Below are 16797 nucleotides of genomic sequence, written 5' to 3'. Positions count from 1 at the left end.
GGAGCCAAACTTTTTACGGTGAATTTTTATTTAGTATATCTGGGAGTGTTTGAACATATAGATAAATTAATAATGTTTTTTGTATTTGAGCGCTAGGGATGGCAATGGTTTAGTTCACTAATATGTAGATATTTGTTCCACGATTGCATTTCTGTTCATATGTTACAAGATTTTGACAAAGTCAAGTTTTTCATGAAATTCCAGAATATTGAGTAAAACATGTAAGGATACTAATCAAAACCAGCTTTTATCTTCTCGGTTCAAGATCTTGTAACATTTCATACACACCCACACATACACACACGTATACACACACACGTACACACACATACAGGACATACATATATTTAAAAAATATACATACATAACATAAAGTTCAGCCTTAGCTTCATGTGATACAAGATATTTGTATGTTTGCCTCCGTACGAACGTGGTCACTACAACACTGTAAGAATGAAACTAATACTCTTTTTCGTTAGTTGACAATATTGCCAGAGTGGCCACACAAAGCAACATGGACTCGCTTCAAACGCCGGCGGCTTACTGGCTACTACAAAGTGAACGGGCCTCTCGCTCGGATCCGAGGGGGAGGCGCCGCTACTAATAGCTCTGCCCACTCGGATCCGAGTGGTCAGCAGTGAATGTATTAATAAAGAAATACATTTGTCGTTTATCAACACGAGTGGTTTGGCGTACATTAATTTGTAAATAGTGTGATTTTGTTTCCTGAAAATAAATTTTAAAAAAAAACGTATTTAACTTATTGCAAAACAGTAAAAATACATATGTTGAAGGCCAAAGGACACCGATATCCAATGCCTTAATAAATTAAAAACGAATACAAACTGTTCTTACAAAAAAAAAAATTGTAAATATGTTTTTTTATTATTATTTACACTTCTGTTTCCGCTTCCGTTTCCGTTTCCGTTTCTGCTAAAATTTATTTTTGACATCTGTTTCCGTTTCTGGTTCCGGTAAGACACTTCCGTTGCATCACTAGTATAGAGGACTTATGTCTATGTAGCTTCGAGACAGCCGTTCTCTAGTCAGACATTGACCATCTGCATCTAACGGAAACCTCGAATGTTAGACGAAATATGTAGTTTTTTTCTTAAACACCCTGTCTACATTTACGTACCTATTCAGTTCTATTCCTATTAAGTAAGACTAAGCAAAAATTATTTTCATTTTTAACAACTAAAAATAATGATGATAAATAAGTGTACAAGGATTGAATGATCTCCGAACAATTCAATGACCAAATTGCTAGGCTACAAGTTGAATTCGGAGTCTGTCCTAATACAAATTCATGATAAATCAAAAGGATTAGCTACAAAAATATCTTCTCGTTACTGCTAATAAAAGTCTAAGCTCGGGAAAATTCGGAATTTTTGCGCTAAAATGCGCCCGAAATAACGTTAAATATATCGTTCAATCAGTGTCCCCGGCAAAGAGGAATTAGCGTTTGAAAGTCAACGACGAAGCGACGAATCCTGATCTACCCTTTTATGCGGCGCCGTGTAATAAAAAAAAGTCTTATTTGAATTTGGAAGACAAATTAAAAAGAAAAGAAAATGAATTCCGTACTAATTTAAGCAGAGGCAGAGAGCTTCGAGACGATTTTCGGAGATCAGGCAGAAGGGGGCTTAATTAATGTATTAAAGTTGTAGGTCGCGTGGAGACGACGCACCTGCCTTGCCATTCTGGTCGTTAAATGAAAAGATATAAGATTTATTTCATTGTTATGAAATCTGTTAATCTGTTTAAATGAAAGAAATGAGGACATATTATTACTGTACGTTTCTATCGAAAGTTTTTAAATAAGTCTAAGTCAGAAGTTTCAATTCCTGCTCGCATAGTATTTGAAAAAAAATTAGGATTTTTTATCTAAAATTTAATTTTATAGACTTTATTTTTTTATCTTAATTATAACTAATTTACCTGCGATGCATGCATATCATAAATTACATGATGCGTACTTATAACAACATGAAAAATATAATAAAGTCTCATTTTCACCAAACATTCCAATCGCGTCCTGCCCCGAGAAAAAAACTAATCACAGATAAGCGTACGGCCTCACGTCCACACATTGATCCTTAGCCTTTAGAAAGGTTGCGAAGGCACTTCATCTTCATTCGGCGATCCCTTTAACGAATCGTATCAGTTGTAATGAAAGCTAATTCTTTCATTAACTCGCCGCGACATTGGGAAAAAAATGTAAGAAAACAAACGCTTACGAATGCCTACTGTTGCCAAGAATCTATGTAGATTTTCTTTGTGCAATAATGGATAAGGGATTTCTACTATTATTCTTGTAGATTAAATATTTAAATAAATGTCTATTTCATTAAACTAATACATTTTATAATCTGTGCTAACATTAACTTACAGGTTTAAAAGTAGCATAATTATTTTTAGCTGTATTTGTTCTAATGTTTGGTAATAGCAAAGAAATACGATTACTTTATATGTTTATATAAGACCCAACTCAATAGCTGCATATCTCATTTATCAAACCTATAAATCGAAATCCGATCTGACAAGGCGTTAATGGGTGGCTCAATGCAATTTTAACAACCCCTGTCGACGCACGTAAGTGAATTTCTTTTTTTCGAGCTCCTAACGCGTATTTGTTACAATGCATTTTCTTTTTAATATGATTTTATCATTGATATAGGCGGATATTACGATTACATTTAAAATGCATATTTTCAATCTAAATTTGTATGTGTTTAGCTTTATAATGTTTGATTATTGATTGACTACGGATTCTTCACGAGATCGGTACAGTAAGCGACAAAGTCATTGTACAAGATGTATTGGTCGTAAATTTTCCAACGCACTAAATATAATTTTCACTGTACCTTCCCGTCAGTCCTACGTTATCGGGCTCAGTACTGTCAAACTAATTTGTTTAACTTCATGTCAAATAATTGTAATATAATCAAAGTTGTTTTTAAAATATTTTGTGCATTTCAGAGTTACAAACATACATATATATTATATATAGATATTGCTTCTTGCGACAAGTGACACTATCGATATAAAGCGAAAATTGGATTTACAACTGACAATTGAAAAAGGCGCTTCTATCAATACCGACCCCTACGATATGTTTACCGAAATACACTTTAAAAGCACTTTCTATTCTTGTATACGCCATTTTCAGTCTGAGCTCAAGCGATTTGAGACTCTAAACTTCAAACTGTAAGTTTTATAATGAAATAATTGTGGATTTAGAATTTTTTTTTAAAATTGATTTTCAAAATAATTTTAATGAAATGCAGTAAAAGTTTTTTTAAACTAGGTACTACACGAATAAAAGATAGTAGATAAGCCAGGTCATCATATCAGACACAAAATATGTGTGAAGTGTAATACTATTATGAAATACTATTTTACAATTTGATCTTTTGCTGTGCATAAATTAAGTGAGCAAAACAAGCAAGCCACGCTAATGCAATTTACAAAGCAGGCAATCAAGAGAGCCGGCCACATTGTTGTACGGGCGCCGTCAAAGAGCCAAAGGAAGGAGCTCAGTGTTCCTTAATAATTAATTGCCGCTTAAACGCGCTGACGTCTTGCTTCCTCCACAGGGGGACTTACTGTAGCCTGCATATGCTCCGAGAGTGCTCGTAAGTGTATGCTCTATACCAAATTTACAAATTGATTTACCAAAATCATCATGAAAATTTCAAAAGCTAAAGTAGTCAAAACAGCTCTTCTCCTAACATAAAATAATGTTGTGAGAAAAGCCAAATCAAAGAAACAAATCAAGTCAACTTCGCTCATAAAGTATAAAAATCTTCAATACTATTTCTGAAGTACATAAAATAGTATTTTTTGATGGTAAATTAATAACAAATCTGTCATTAATCAAAGTAAAAGGTCAGATTACTTTCGAATCTTGATCGCTAATTGAATACCGCACTCGTATTAATTGACATAAACGACGCTCTGCTTTTGCCTCGGGGCAAGCTTTCCTGGTATTATAGTTTAATGACTGAAAGCGACGGATAATAAATTACTAGGATATGTATATATTATGGATATGGCTGTTATAAATTTACAAAACAAAACAGGCAAAATGCTATTCAGATTTTTTTCTATCGATCTAAATCGCAATACCAGGACCTCAATAAGTTGATTTTACAGCCATAATAACAATATTTAGAGAAGAACATGTCTATGTCTGTTTAAACCTTCTAAGGTGCTTTTATTTTTATTTTCAGTTCGTTAGAACGCATTGTCTTGTCAAATATTTGATAACTTTAATAAAAACGATTACCATATCCATTTTTGTATTGAATCCTAGATAACAAGGACGATTATTTGTTTACCGGAGCTCTGACTCACGCGAGACTATCATAAAAGCAACAATTAACTTTATTTCGTTTTACTACCAACTGGGTGTTGTCTTCAAAGATGTCAGACATTTTACGTTCGTTTTAACTAACCACATTAATGGATCTCATTAAATTACGTCTACAAAGGAAATAGTAAATCTCAACACATTAGTTTTGGTAGAATTACAGTGCACGTATGGATAATCAAAATACCGTAAAGTATCGTGCTATTTTCTCTTAAAATTTAATTCAATTTTTGCTCATATAATCTCAGCCTAAAATTCCGACGAGTGAAAAGCTGAAAGAGGGCAAATGATAAAACCCCCGTCCAATTAAATGGAACCAAGTCGTCTTCGTAATTGATTTGCTGCTAATTTGAAGAGATATAAAACTTGAAATTAAAATTAAATAATAAATGTTTGGAATGAAAATACAGATATCGATAGTATTTCAGTTTCATTAGTAAATGAAAATACAGATATCGATAGTATTTCAGTTTCATTAGTAAATGAAAATACAGATATCGATAGTATTTCAGTTTCATTAGTACTTACATAATAATTGAGTAGTCGAGCGTTTATTTACTACTACCTGTCGCTCCCGACTCCGAGCGGAATTTAAAAAAAAACTTTATAAGTAGCCGATGTGTTCTTCCAGACTATGTTCTACATCTGTGCCAAATTTCATCAAGATCCGCTGTGCTGTTCCGGTGAAACCTTCTAACAACTATTAGTAAGATAACTTTTTAAATTACTGGAAAGAAAAAGTTAAACAATTTATGTAATTTATTTTATTTATATTAATTAAAAATATAACATTTGCATCAACACACAGTAGTATTTATTTTTCTTTGGAATTACGAGGAAAACACTTAAAATAATGTATGTATAATAAAATTGGTCCATAGATTAGATCAAGCATCAAGATCGCACTAGTTGCAATTCATCATTATTATTCCAGGCAATTTATCAAGCGGTTGGCTCGCCTCTCCCGGCCTCTCCCGGTCTCTCCCGGCCTCGCTCGCCGGTTCGCACATTCTAACGAGATGCTGAATTTTCACCGAATAATTTCCCAGAACCGACGAATCACGTATTGGAATCGGGGATGAGGTTGGAAATTGAGATAGAAGACCTGTACATGGCTCGGGATAAAAGTAGCATTAAGTGAGAAACGGATAAGGATAAAACGGAAACAATTTGCCGTCGCGTCGGTGAGCATTACGTTTTTACGCCACAATCTCTTCAATAGCATTTATTTCCTATTTTCAGAGATTATTAAATTTATTAATTACAATTTTTCCAGTCTTTAACAAAGAAAAAGAAATAATTGTATCTTTAGTATAATTAAGACTCAAGAAATAGCTCGTACTGGTGTGAATGAAAAATACTTTTTAGTTTCTACGTAACTATATCTAAACACATATATTTATTGAGTATAATGAAATAGCGATTTTATATAATTATTCAACAGAAATATCTATGTGACGAAGGGTCGATACAATTACGGAAGTTCATTAGATCGGCTCTATCATATTTCAATTTATCGTCACTCGGCCTTATCGAGCAGAAAAATCAGAGGGCGCAGGCGAGTGCGCGATATAAATCAAACACGAGACGTCTCATTACCGCGATCCACTGATTTATTTTACATGGTATTAGGTACTTAGCATCGGAATCTAAAAATTCGGAGTGAATTCTATTTATCACAGATCTGACTTTGTTAATACTTTGGATATTTTATCAAGAATCTTGAATATGGGTATATTGATTTGACGAATTGAGCCTGTTATAATAATTGATGTCAATTAATATTGCGTATATTATGTAGAGCTGACGATTCTTTCTTATGTCTTTGACTGGGTTTTTGAGACCAAAATCTCTGTTTAAAATAAATCGTCATCCTTGTCAAAACAGAGGTAATATTATATTTTTGACAGAGATTTTGATCTCAGGAACCCAGATTAGAACATTACAATTGAAGACAGTTTTTTATTGTGTACTTTAGTGGGATAATAGATAAAAATATTCATCCAATAGTCCCGTTAGGTAATGACGGAATAAAAATTCATGAAAGCCGAAAACTTTGCCTTTACGTAACATAGATATTTTAGCTGAGCTGTGGCATTAGATAAGTGCGCAAAGAAAATCCTTGGTCGGAGGGAATATGAAAATGGCCCTAGTTGTTAAGTCTTGTACAGTTTGTGTCGCTATCAGTTGGATAAGAAGTCTAATCACCAGTGGTGGTTGTATCGGGCGAGAGGCGAGCGGCGAGCGGTGTTCCCCGGGGTACTCTTCTGGGACCAGTTTTCTTTTTGGTTTACATTTCGTTGTAAGTGTGCCGAATTCTTTTGTTGCGTATTTTTATACAGATACACAAGATTTTTATGACAAATGTGAATCTAATTTCTTGTTAAAATGTTTTCGTAAGAAAGCTTATTAAAGAGAATTCGTATTATTTCTCACTAAAAGAGCACGGTAAGCTATTAATAAAGAGTTATGAAGTTATCGAAACTTTGCCAGCTTAAGTGGAACGCGGCCCGTTCAGAGGTCGCGCACCAACAAACTTGTGTTTGCAAACTATTTGTAGTATAATTCTGTAATCATTGTATTTCAAATTTAACTTTTTATTTTTAATTTTAAAAAAGTTAAAAAACACAAAACAATAATACCTAACAGATTTGAGACCTAATAATACCATGATATGCATGGTATCGTATGCTATTTCGATTAAAAACAAAGAGAGTAAAAAAGTGCCTGGGAAGATATTGGCTTAATTCGTCATTATTCTGTAAAATCTCTCAGGGTCAGAGAATCTAATGTTTACATAATGATTTTACCAGAAGAAATCAAAATTCTCATTTACATAAATTAAATTAATTCTCAAAAAAATGTAATAGAGAAATCGGCCGCTGAGAAAGAAGAATTTATTTGGCGAAAAGGCAAGAGGCGGCGGCGCGGCAGCGTGGCGTGTCTAATCAGATAATATAATAGCCGTGATTCTCCCGCGCCGGTGCTCGAGCCGCCCAAAATTACCGGGAAACTGCAGCCGAGGTTACCTCATCTTTAATATAGCCTACCCTTATAAGTTACTATAGACTTATGTATATTGGTTTTTAAAAAGTGTACCTACGTCTTTATTAAAAAAAAAATTACCGACCAAAGCATCGACAATCTCAAGACGATATTTTAATATAGTTTTTAAGTTTGTACAAATATTTGTTAAAATAATATGATTAAGCAGTAGTTTAACACTTTTTTTTTTTAATCTTCAATAACAATAAAAAACATCGATGTATCGATTAAATGAATAGTTACCAAATGGGATATACTTATCAAATAGCGAGTACAAGAGGGTCATATCGAATTGAGAATCGATTTTGTCGCACTCGAAATAGGGTGTAAAGATCCCATTGTAATTTAGATGTCGCCCATATGTCGACTGAGTTCCTACTATTTGACTCACTGTGATTGTTTGTCTTTGCTCGAATACTTTGTTGATAAAAAAAAACATTTCTATTAAGTATCCATAAAACTTTCGAAATTATCAAAATGAAATATAAGAATGTATGTAACATTTAAAAATATAAAAAAGTAGTCTAGTTATTACACAAAAATTATGCATTGAAATAAGTTACATTTCTTTTTCTATTACTATAGACTGTTCGGTTTTGCCATAATATTTAAAATTCAAACATTCTCTTTGTCATCAGTTTAATTGAGCAAACAAATTGTAAACGGGATTTTAATCCGTTAATAGAAATCCGAGTCACAATATGTTAAATGCAACAAAGCAGTTTACTTGGAGTAGTGGCGCCCCCTCGGTCATGTATCGTTTTAAATTCAAGCACGACAAAACATCTTAATCATTACGCTTCATAAAACCCTTAAGTGATTGCGTAAGGGGGACGGATTGCGTGAGCACGAATTGATTTCGAAAGTCCATCTTTTTAAAGTACTTGTCCCCATAATATAGTGTGGTAGCCATTTTATCGATTGGATGTTACCACAAACGATGTATTTGTCGTTTCAAAAACTAAAATTAGAATTCAAACAAAGCATAATATAATCCACTTTACCCGTACTAACTGCTGACATAATGTAATGCTTTGTATACAAAAAAATGTTTTTAAGAAGTGAAAATTATATTGCGAGGATACTTTTAAAAATTCTTGATTAATAAAAACGAGTTAATTTTTTAAATGGAAATAACAAATTCAATATTTTGATTGAAAGACAACTATGAAAACAACAAGGAGCGTTGTGTACCTTGGTCCTGGCACGTGGCGTAATATCTACGTTACCCTTTCGTCCAGAATTTGACCCTGAACAAGGAGAGACTTTTTACAGATTTTGCAATTACTTTTAATGTTCATTCGTACATAATTGAAATCTCTAATTCCTATCTACCGGTCTTTGTTACAAGCGTAATTTCCTATTTCATTTAATTTTCATAGTAACTTATAACATTTATGAAGATGAGATACAAAGAGAGTGTTGTATATTTATGAACGTCAGAATATATCAAAATCGTGGTAAATAAATTTAAAAATATTTCCATAGTTGAAACACAGCATCAAATAAGTTAATAGTAGAGGAAACTGGGAATGCGGGGGAAGGCGCGCGGGGTAGCGGGGTAGCGGGCAGAGATAATGAAATTGTGTACAGGAGCGCAACGAGCCGCGAGCTTGTCTCGGGCAAAAATCCACTTAACAAATTGCTGCTGATTCGAAGGGTTCTGGATTGTTGGCCGCTCTTACCGCTGCTTCGACCGACTGTGCGCTGTTCCCAGTTCCTCCTCTCTTACCTTGTTTCGCGCCTATAATGTTATCTACGTGCTTCGATGATGCCTTTCTTAACATGGCATTATGATAACATATTAGAATTTTTACACATTTATAATAATTAAAAACAGTACATATCTATTAAATTTACAAAATCCAATTTACAACATTACTATTTTATCAATAGTTTTCTAAATATTACAATAATTTAAACGGCAGATTTATCAAAATTCCAAGTTTTCAACTTATGTTTGCCCTACAATAATATCATATCCTGCAAACATTTTTACTTTACAACATGATTATTTAGGAAAAACCCTCAGCTAACTTTATTAGGGTAAAAAATAAGGTGTACGCTTAAAACATGTTGCACGGACACATTTATAAATTTCCACCATAAATTATACGATGACACTGATAAAAGTTTGCATGTGCGAGTTAATACTCGTATAATTATTATCACGACCAAGGATATTAAATTAAGAACCCAACAAATGTCCAACATGGAAAGCCGTCCATTTGCTAAATAAACTAACGCATAATATAATTAAAACATCAACGAAAAAGGTATCGTTCCTCGGGCAACGACAGCGTACGAAAAATGTAAAAAAAGACAAATTGTGAAACGCCGCGTAATGAATTCGGCGTCGGCGTTTTGCACGCAATTGCACAATTTCAATTATCACATTACGAACGGGTCGTTTGTATGAATGTGTGAGTGATACTGGGCGAGGCTCAATGCCTGATGGATTGTTTGCCCAACCTATGTTTTAAATGTTCGCACTATTTGTTTTAGATTAATTTTTTAACTTACAATGTTTATCAAATAGATTCACGGTAGCTTTTCTATTAGAGGCTTAACTTGCCTAAGTTTAACATTTAATAGTTGTGGCAATTGTTACCCTACTGTTGCTTGCCAACGACAATTGTGAACATTGGTTTAGTTTAAACTTGGCCTTAGAATCAATTCTTAGAACAAATTACAAATTTGATTCCAATAGGCATGAATGTCAGTTCATATTAATAATCAAACCGAGAAATGGCTGTTTTTGTACGTATAATTTTCTATATCAACGAATTCTAAAATACATAGGTATTTAAAAATAAATCGTAGCTATCAAAACCTATACTTAAATCGATTTTGATTCGATTATAAATATTCATTAGCAATCACGATTTTTGCATCGGCTTAAAATGAAGGAATCCATCGTACGTTTGAGCAAAGCTTAATTTAGACACATCAAACGTTCGTAAATCACAAGTTTATTCTCTGTTACAAAATTTCCAGGATCAACTTTATGCTCTGTTGAAAAGCAAAGGAGAGTTGGCGTACAAAGGCCGTCATTTAATTTTTTTTTGTTTTTAAAGCACAAAAAATTTGAATCGAACGAATTACAAAAGGAACGTTCGGAAATAGGGATGTGAAATGTTATTAAATTTACAAAATCAAAATAACCTTTAATTGTAATTTCTCATTTGTAAGTAGATTATTAATCAATCTCTAGGTCAATTATAATATTGGAAAGGTTTGTTAAAATACGCTTATTAAAGCATTCAAACCTGATTAAATCTACAGTTCACAACACAAAACTTACATTTCCATTGCCCAGAGTTCCTCAAATCAAATCTTATCAACTCGTAGTCAATCGCGGAATTATATGGAAAATGATAACAAAAAAAGTTATCATTTAAGACTAAAATTATTATGAAAATATAAAATCACCAAAACAAACAATCTCTTGCAGCTATCTGTTCAACCCTAAATTCGAAAATATCGAACGTTGTTCGAAACGGGAGACGCCTATCTCAATTGAATTCCCGAAAAAGGACGCAAAATAAAAGCACCGCGACACTCTCCCCCCTTACACCCCCCTGCGGATAGTGCTCGCATCGACTTCTATTGAAATTTCGATATTTGTCAGCCTGATTAGCTCGCACACCGCCCGGGTCTTTGTAGGGGGACTGAATGGCGCAGCATGAGCCGACCAACTCACGGCTTGATGTAATCAATGCGCGTACATCCTGAGGTTTTAGGTTCATTTCCTTTAACAATTGCTCCCTTCACTGTTATACCAAATTAAAATAAGTACCAAAATATTGGTTTCATTTTTCTATCCACAATTATTAGCTGATTACACTCGGTGACGTTTGGGTAAAATTAGCACCAAAAATATTTCTTCTACTGAACTGTTTGATATCTCTTATATTCAACAATATTAAAGTTCATCCAGACGATGCAGACCGCGGTCTTAAAAACGTGAAAAAGCAACAATTTCCACGACAAATAAATTAAAAACTTTTTCAGCGTGAAATTCGCATATTATAATATATTGCACGAATGCAAATGCCGAAAAAAATAAAAGCTTGTAAAGTGGCAGCATTCCAAAGTTCGGACTACGTGGAGAATGCATTGAATATTGCAAAGTTTGGATATGGCAGTCGCCAAGCTTGACGGATCTAAAATAAAACGAATCGAGCTTAATGCGACGGAAAATGTATTAACACTAATTAATTGGACAGTAAATTATATTTTGCTTCACTTGTAAGTGGTTCAAAAATACTTTACAAACGTCTCGTGAAGATATTTGAAGTTTTTATGTTTATTAAATCGCTTACCGATCAATTATAACAGGATCCGAAGGCGTTTCGTTTCTATTTCCACAGCTTTTCTTGTCGCAACATCGACTGAAACAAACACAATGGTTTCAAAAATGCGTAATTTAAAAGTGTGGTTTGGTTGTAGAGTAAAAATAAAATAATCGGCTACAAAAGTCTTATCCATCCTAAGCGAAAGAGCATGTTGCACGCGCCCTACCGTGCCTCCTTGACGCAAAGGGCAAAGACATTGAAAGGACAGACTCCCCAGAGACTCCTCCCCTGAAGACGAACAACAGGGATGCACATATAGCGCACGGTGAGACAGCAAAACTACGTCTAAGGTAGAATAAAATTTTAATTGCGTACACAAACACGACGCGTTGCTACAACACAAACACATCGATACCCCGACGAGACGATGCGCTACGGTTACGACAGGAAATATACCCCCCAAACAAAATAATGTATAACATGGACATTCCTTACTCAATCTCTAAGTTATCCGGTAAATACAAGAAAAGATTCCAAAAAACAATTACAAATCATGGCTATTGACTAATGCTTTAATCTCGTTAATACAATAACCGTGGGTTTCTGACTCCAAAATCTCTGTATAAAACATATCGTAATAACAGGGAGTCATTATCTTTGACATAACAAAGATAGCAATTTGTATTAAAAGGAGTCAGGTTTGGTCTCAGAAACCCAGGGTAAATCGTCTAAGTAAATGTTTATAGGATATAAAAGCAAACGTTTAAGATCATATTTCAGTGTCTTGCGTTTAAAAATGGACATGATATGATAAATTATGAAACAGACAGAAATATGACACAAAGCTGAATGCTGTGGAATGATGACTTGCATTTGTTTGCTTATTTATATAAAAAAAATATTAGAAATGAAAAGACACTTCTAGGAAAGGTTTTGGACGTTATAAAACAAGTTTTGCGAACGTTATTTTTGGGTCAATCGAAACCAAACAAAAATTCACAATACTGTGTAATGTAAAGATTTAAGAAGAACTGACCTGCACATTACTTCGTGGGTTAACAGCACTCTGCACATTTCTGGATTCTTATCTTGACCCTCGTAGACGATTGGCTAAAACAAACAACAAGAAAAATTATTTCAATAATTTAATAATAAAAATATACCCATTAGTCCGCGGGCATGAAATTTGCAACGAGTGGTGCGGCACAAAACAGCGACGTGGCCGAAACTAGCGGGAGCGGAGTAGTATTCTGTTTACATTGCCACGCTCGTCGCTAATTCCGTGCCCGCGGCCTTAGTCTAAAAATAGTACGAAGAATCTTAAGGGATTGCTAGTAGTATAATATTAAAAGTCTGGTACTATAGGGCAGCTAATGTGCGACAACTAGTCATATTTTTTGTTCCCAAATAAAAGTAATTATATAATTAAAAATCAGAGTTCAGATAAGATAATTTTTCGTCTTCATCAAGTTATTACATTTGAGTAATTTATGCACCCCTTCCGCTATAATTGCGCTTTGTTATCTTGGTCAACATATATTTACGTATTTTTATAATTATTTAATTTCGAAGCATGCTGCACCCTCTTTTATCTTGAGTAACTTCAATTAGGAATTGCATACATTTGTAACTAAAAATTATATATAACTCGAAACAATACACTAGGACACTGTTTAGTTAAATACGTACTTTAGCCCTTTGTCCGATGCTGATTGATATTATAGACGTAATAGTTATAAAAAAAGCTGTTTACCCTTAAACATATACCACCAAAATTGCTTCCGATACTTTTTTATTTATTATGCACTTTGTCCGTTGCGTTAATGCGTTGTGTCCAATATCAGTGTGCGATAATACGGTTGTCATAAGTTTAAGCTACAATGTAATGGAAACACTATCAAAGTTAGGCCCATGATTTTTTTTAGAACAATCCCAACAAAAAATAATAAAATAAAATAATGTTTTTACATTTGCTTGTGAACACTGAGAGTTACATAAATGAATGCAATAAATCGAAGAAGTGCAATGTTCGGTCATCCATTTAGATAATATTCTCAGGATGTGGGTTAATATAAAGTCGACAAACTTTATTTGGCTCGCAATAAACTTCCCCTCGAACACGTGTCAGGTTCGTTTATCTATTAATATCTAATTACTGGTTGGCCTTAAGCTGCGGGGTGCGCTATAATCCGAGATACGTTTCGTTCAATTTTTGTAGAGGGTCTGACGATAGAGGATTTTTTTTATAGTTTACAGTAGTAACTTGAAATTAAAGTTATTAAGAGTCCCGTATGTAACTTAAAATGTGATTAAAATATTAACCTCATAATAATATAATTTATTGGACAATTTTAATTAAAATATTCAGTTAAATAAGATTACTCTTTAATACAATTCTAAGTATTTAATGTGAATAATTAAATACTTAATCTAAAACACGAAAATTTTATATGAAATCCACTTTACATAAATCAGCTTTGATAATATTGTTATGAGCATATTAAATAGAAAGGACATAATAAAACAAACATAAAATGAAGAGTACAACTACCCTCCATAGCACATATTAGTATCCATAATCTCCCCAAAATACTTGAAGATAGATTTTTGTCCCTAACAAAACGTTTAATTGAATATGAAATAGCGGGGTATTACAATCTTTTGTACGTAGGATTTGGAAGGATTTCAGCTTCGTAGGGTGTTTCATAGGAAGGTATTTAAGGATCATACAAAAGTATTTAAACCTGACAACATAGCTAAATAAATGGAGGGGAGGAATGGTTAGGGAAAAATGGAAATATTATTTAGCATATTAGGAATTAGCATCAGATGTTGAGCAATTTCAATATAAATATTTGATATTTTTTGAAAAAAAAAAAATTTTTTTTTTATCGAGTTCCTACAGTAATATATTAAATTATTATTCAAAATACTGGGAGTCAAGGATTACAGGTAATAAATTATAGATGTTTATAGGATCCGTCATAGCGGACTATCGATAAATAATATTTTAAAAATATGTTATTTAAAAAGTTTCATTTCTTCAAAAATCAACATTGTATAATAATTTTAAAGCAATTTTTAACAATTTAATAAAAAAAAATGTAATAAAACACATTACTAGTCCTAAGGTCAACGATTCCTTTCATTTATAAAGTAGCCAACAACTAAATGTGAGAGAACATACTATTGTATAGATACGGGATGTAATGCTGGTGTAATCTCGCAGAGAACTAGCCGGCATTTTTCTTGTCGCCTCCCCGGGGCCCCTTAGGCTGTGCGAGTGAGGCGGGTTCACCGCGCAGCGCCGCATGGGATTCAATCTCAGGGGAATTAGTCAACGTTCAAAAAAAATAAGCTTATTTAGTGCTACTGTCAATGGTTTAATTAATGCATTATTAAATGCACATGCTACGAAATAGCAATGGTATAATAAAGGTAGGTAATACAAAATCAAGAAATAAAAAGTTTTGCTATCCATACTAATATCATAAAGAGGAAAGATTTTATTGTCTGCATTGAATAGTGCCGAACTTCACTTGGACTAAAGAAGACACACATTATCCATTTGCGCAACATAAAAGCATCTGAAACATTATTAACGGTAATAGTAAAATAAGAGAATAAATTCAAGTTGTCAAGACTTTACTACCATTGTCCTAGATTTATAGACAAACAAGGAATAAAAATTTTCTTTACAAGAACAGCGAGCGGGCGAAATGTAGAACTGCAGTTGTCTAGTGATTTACATGAGCGACAACGCCGCACTGCTTTCGAATCCGAAAACACAAGAAACACTTTTACACAGATTTTCTTTTCTCGGTATATTAGGTCGTCACAAAATTGTATGGCAAACGGAAGGCAAAAATTACATTTAAGATAAAATATGAAAATTCACAGAATAATAATAAACGTAATAGTAACTATAATCATATAAAACATGTTTCTATCGTTAGAGAAACAAGAATGTTGATAATTATTCCCTTTAGTGGATATAACCTTTTTATACTAGACTAGCTGCCGCCTGCGACTCCTTCCGGGCGCAATTGACAAAAAAAACTTAATTAGTAGCCTATGTGTTCTTCCAGACTATGTTCTACATCTATGCTAAATTTCATCGAGGTACATGCAGCCGTTTTGGTGATGCCTTCAAACAAACATCCATCCATCCATTCATCTACACATTCACATTTATAATATTAGTACGATTTGTAGGCATCAGAATTTCTAGTTGTATCCATATGACGTAGTACCAATAACGGTGGAGATATGCTTCACAATAATATTTTCCAAAGATGTTTATATAAAGTACTGAAATAAGTACTATATTAAAGCATTGTTTGCACTGATAAGTTGCGCTGGCAATGCAATAGAGACACCAAGAAATAAGATGGAGAACATTAAAAAGGCACGAGCTGCGTGATTTACACGTCGCTACGCCGGCGACAAAGCGCGTCGCGTTCGCCAGTGCCATCTACTACTACATGCCTACATATTTTAACTATTATTGCTTTTGCACCACTTTGAATGTTTAAAAGTTGGTACATGCTGGTTTTTTACTGCTGTGAAAATATAAATTGTTATGAATCGGAATTATGAAATTTTTACGTGACATTTTTTTATCAACAATTACATTATAAAAGTTAAAATGTGAAGGTAAATTATCACTATTGATCAATCAATAAATTTATGCAAACAACACATTTTGTACTATAAATATAAACGATAAATGACTATAGTTATTTTACCGGGTCGATAAATTAAACCTCGATTAAACAAATAATATCTTTAATAATTAATTACTAGCTTTTGTCCGCGATTCCGTCCGCGCGTAATTAAAAAAAAAACTTTATCATAGGCTACATGTCTTCTTCCAGTCTATGTTCAAAATCTGTGCCATGCAAATTTCATCAAGATCCGTTGAGCCGTTCCGGAGATACTTTTAAACAAATATCCATCCATTCAAACTTTCGCATTTATAATATTAGTAAGATTGATTCGGTTAAGTTATGAAAAATATTAATTAAAATTTAAACATAAAAACTTCTTAACTTCACTTCATATTACGTCAAAATTGTA

General features: G+C 33.4%; 1 protein-coding gene across 1 annotated transcript in view; it reads right to left on the bottom strand.

The window, feature by feature from the left end:
• The window catches only part of LOC106719668 (transcription factor collier), a 44404-nt gene that overhangs the window by 17228 nt on the left and 10379 nt on the right, over positions 1–16797 (bottom strand). Inside the window, exons 6-7 of the mRNA XM_045680024.1 lie at positions 12755–12828; positions 11746–11814 (exon numbers count right to left, since the gene is read on the bottom strand). Of these exons, the coding sequence (XP_045535980.1) occupies positions 11746–11814; positions 12755–12828 (143 nt within the window). The remainder of the gene's footprint in view (positions 1–11745; positions 11815–12754; positions 12829–16797) is intronic.

Source organism: Papilio machaon, chromosome 11, assembly GCF_912999745.1.
Source record: "Papilio machaon chromosome 11, ilPapMach1.1, whole genome shotgun sequence".
In the NCBI taxonomy this organism is placed as follows: Eukaryota; Metazoa; Arthropoda; class Insecta; order Lepidoptera; family Papilionidae; genus Papilio; species Papilio machaon.
The sequence above is the reverse complement of the archived record's forward strand: the minus strand, read 5'-3'. Positions and strand labels throughout refer to the sequence as shown.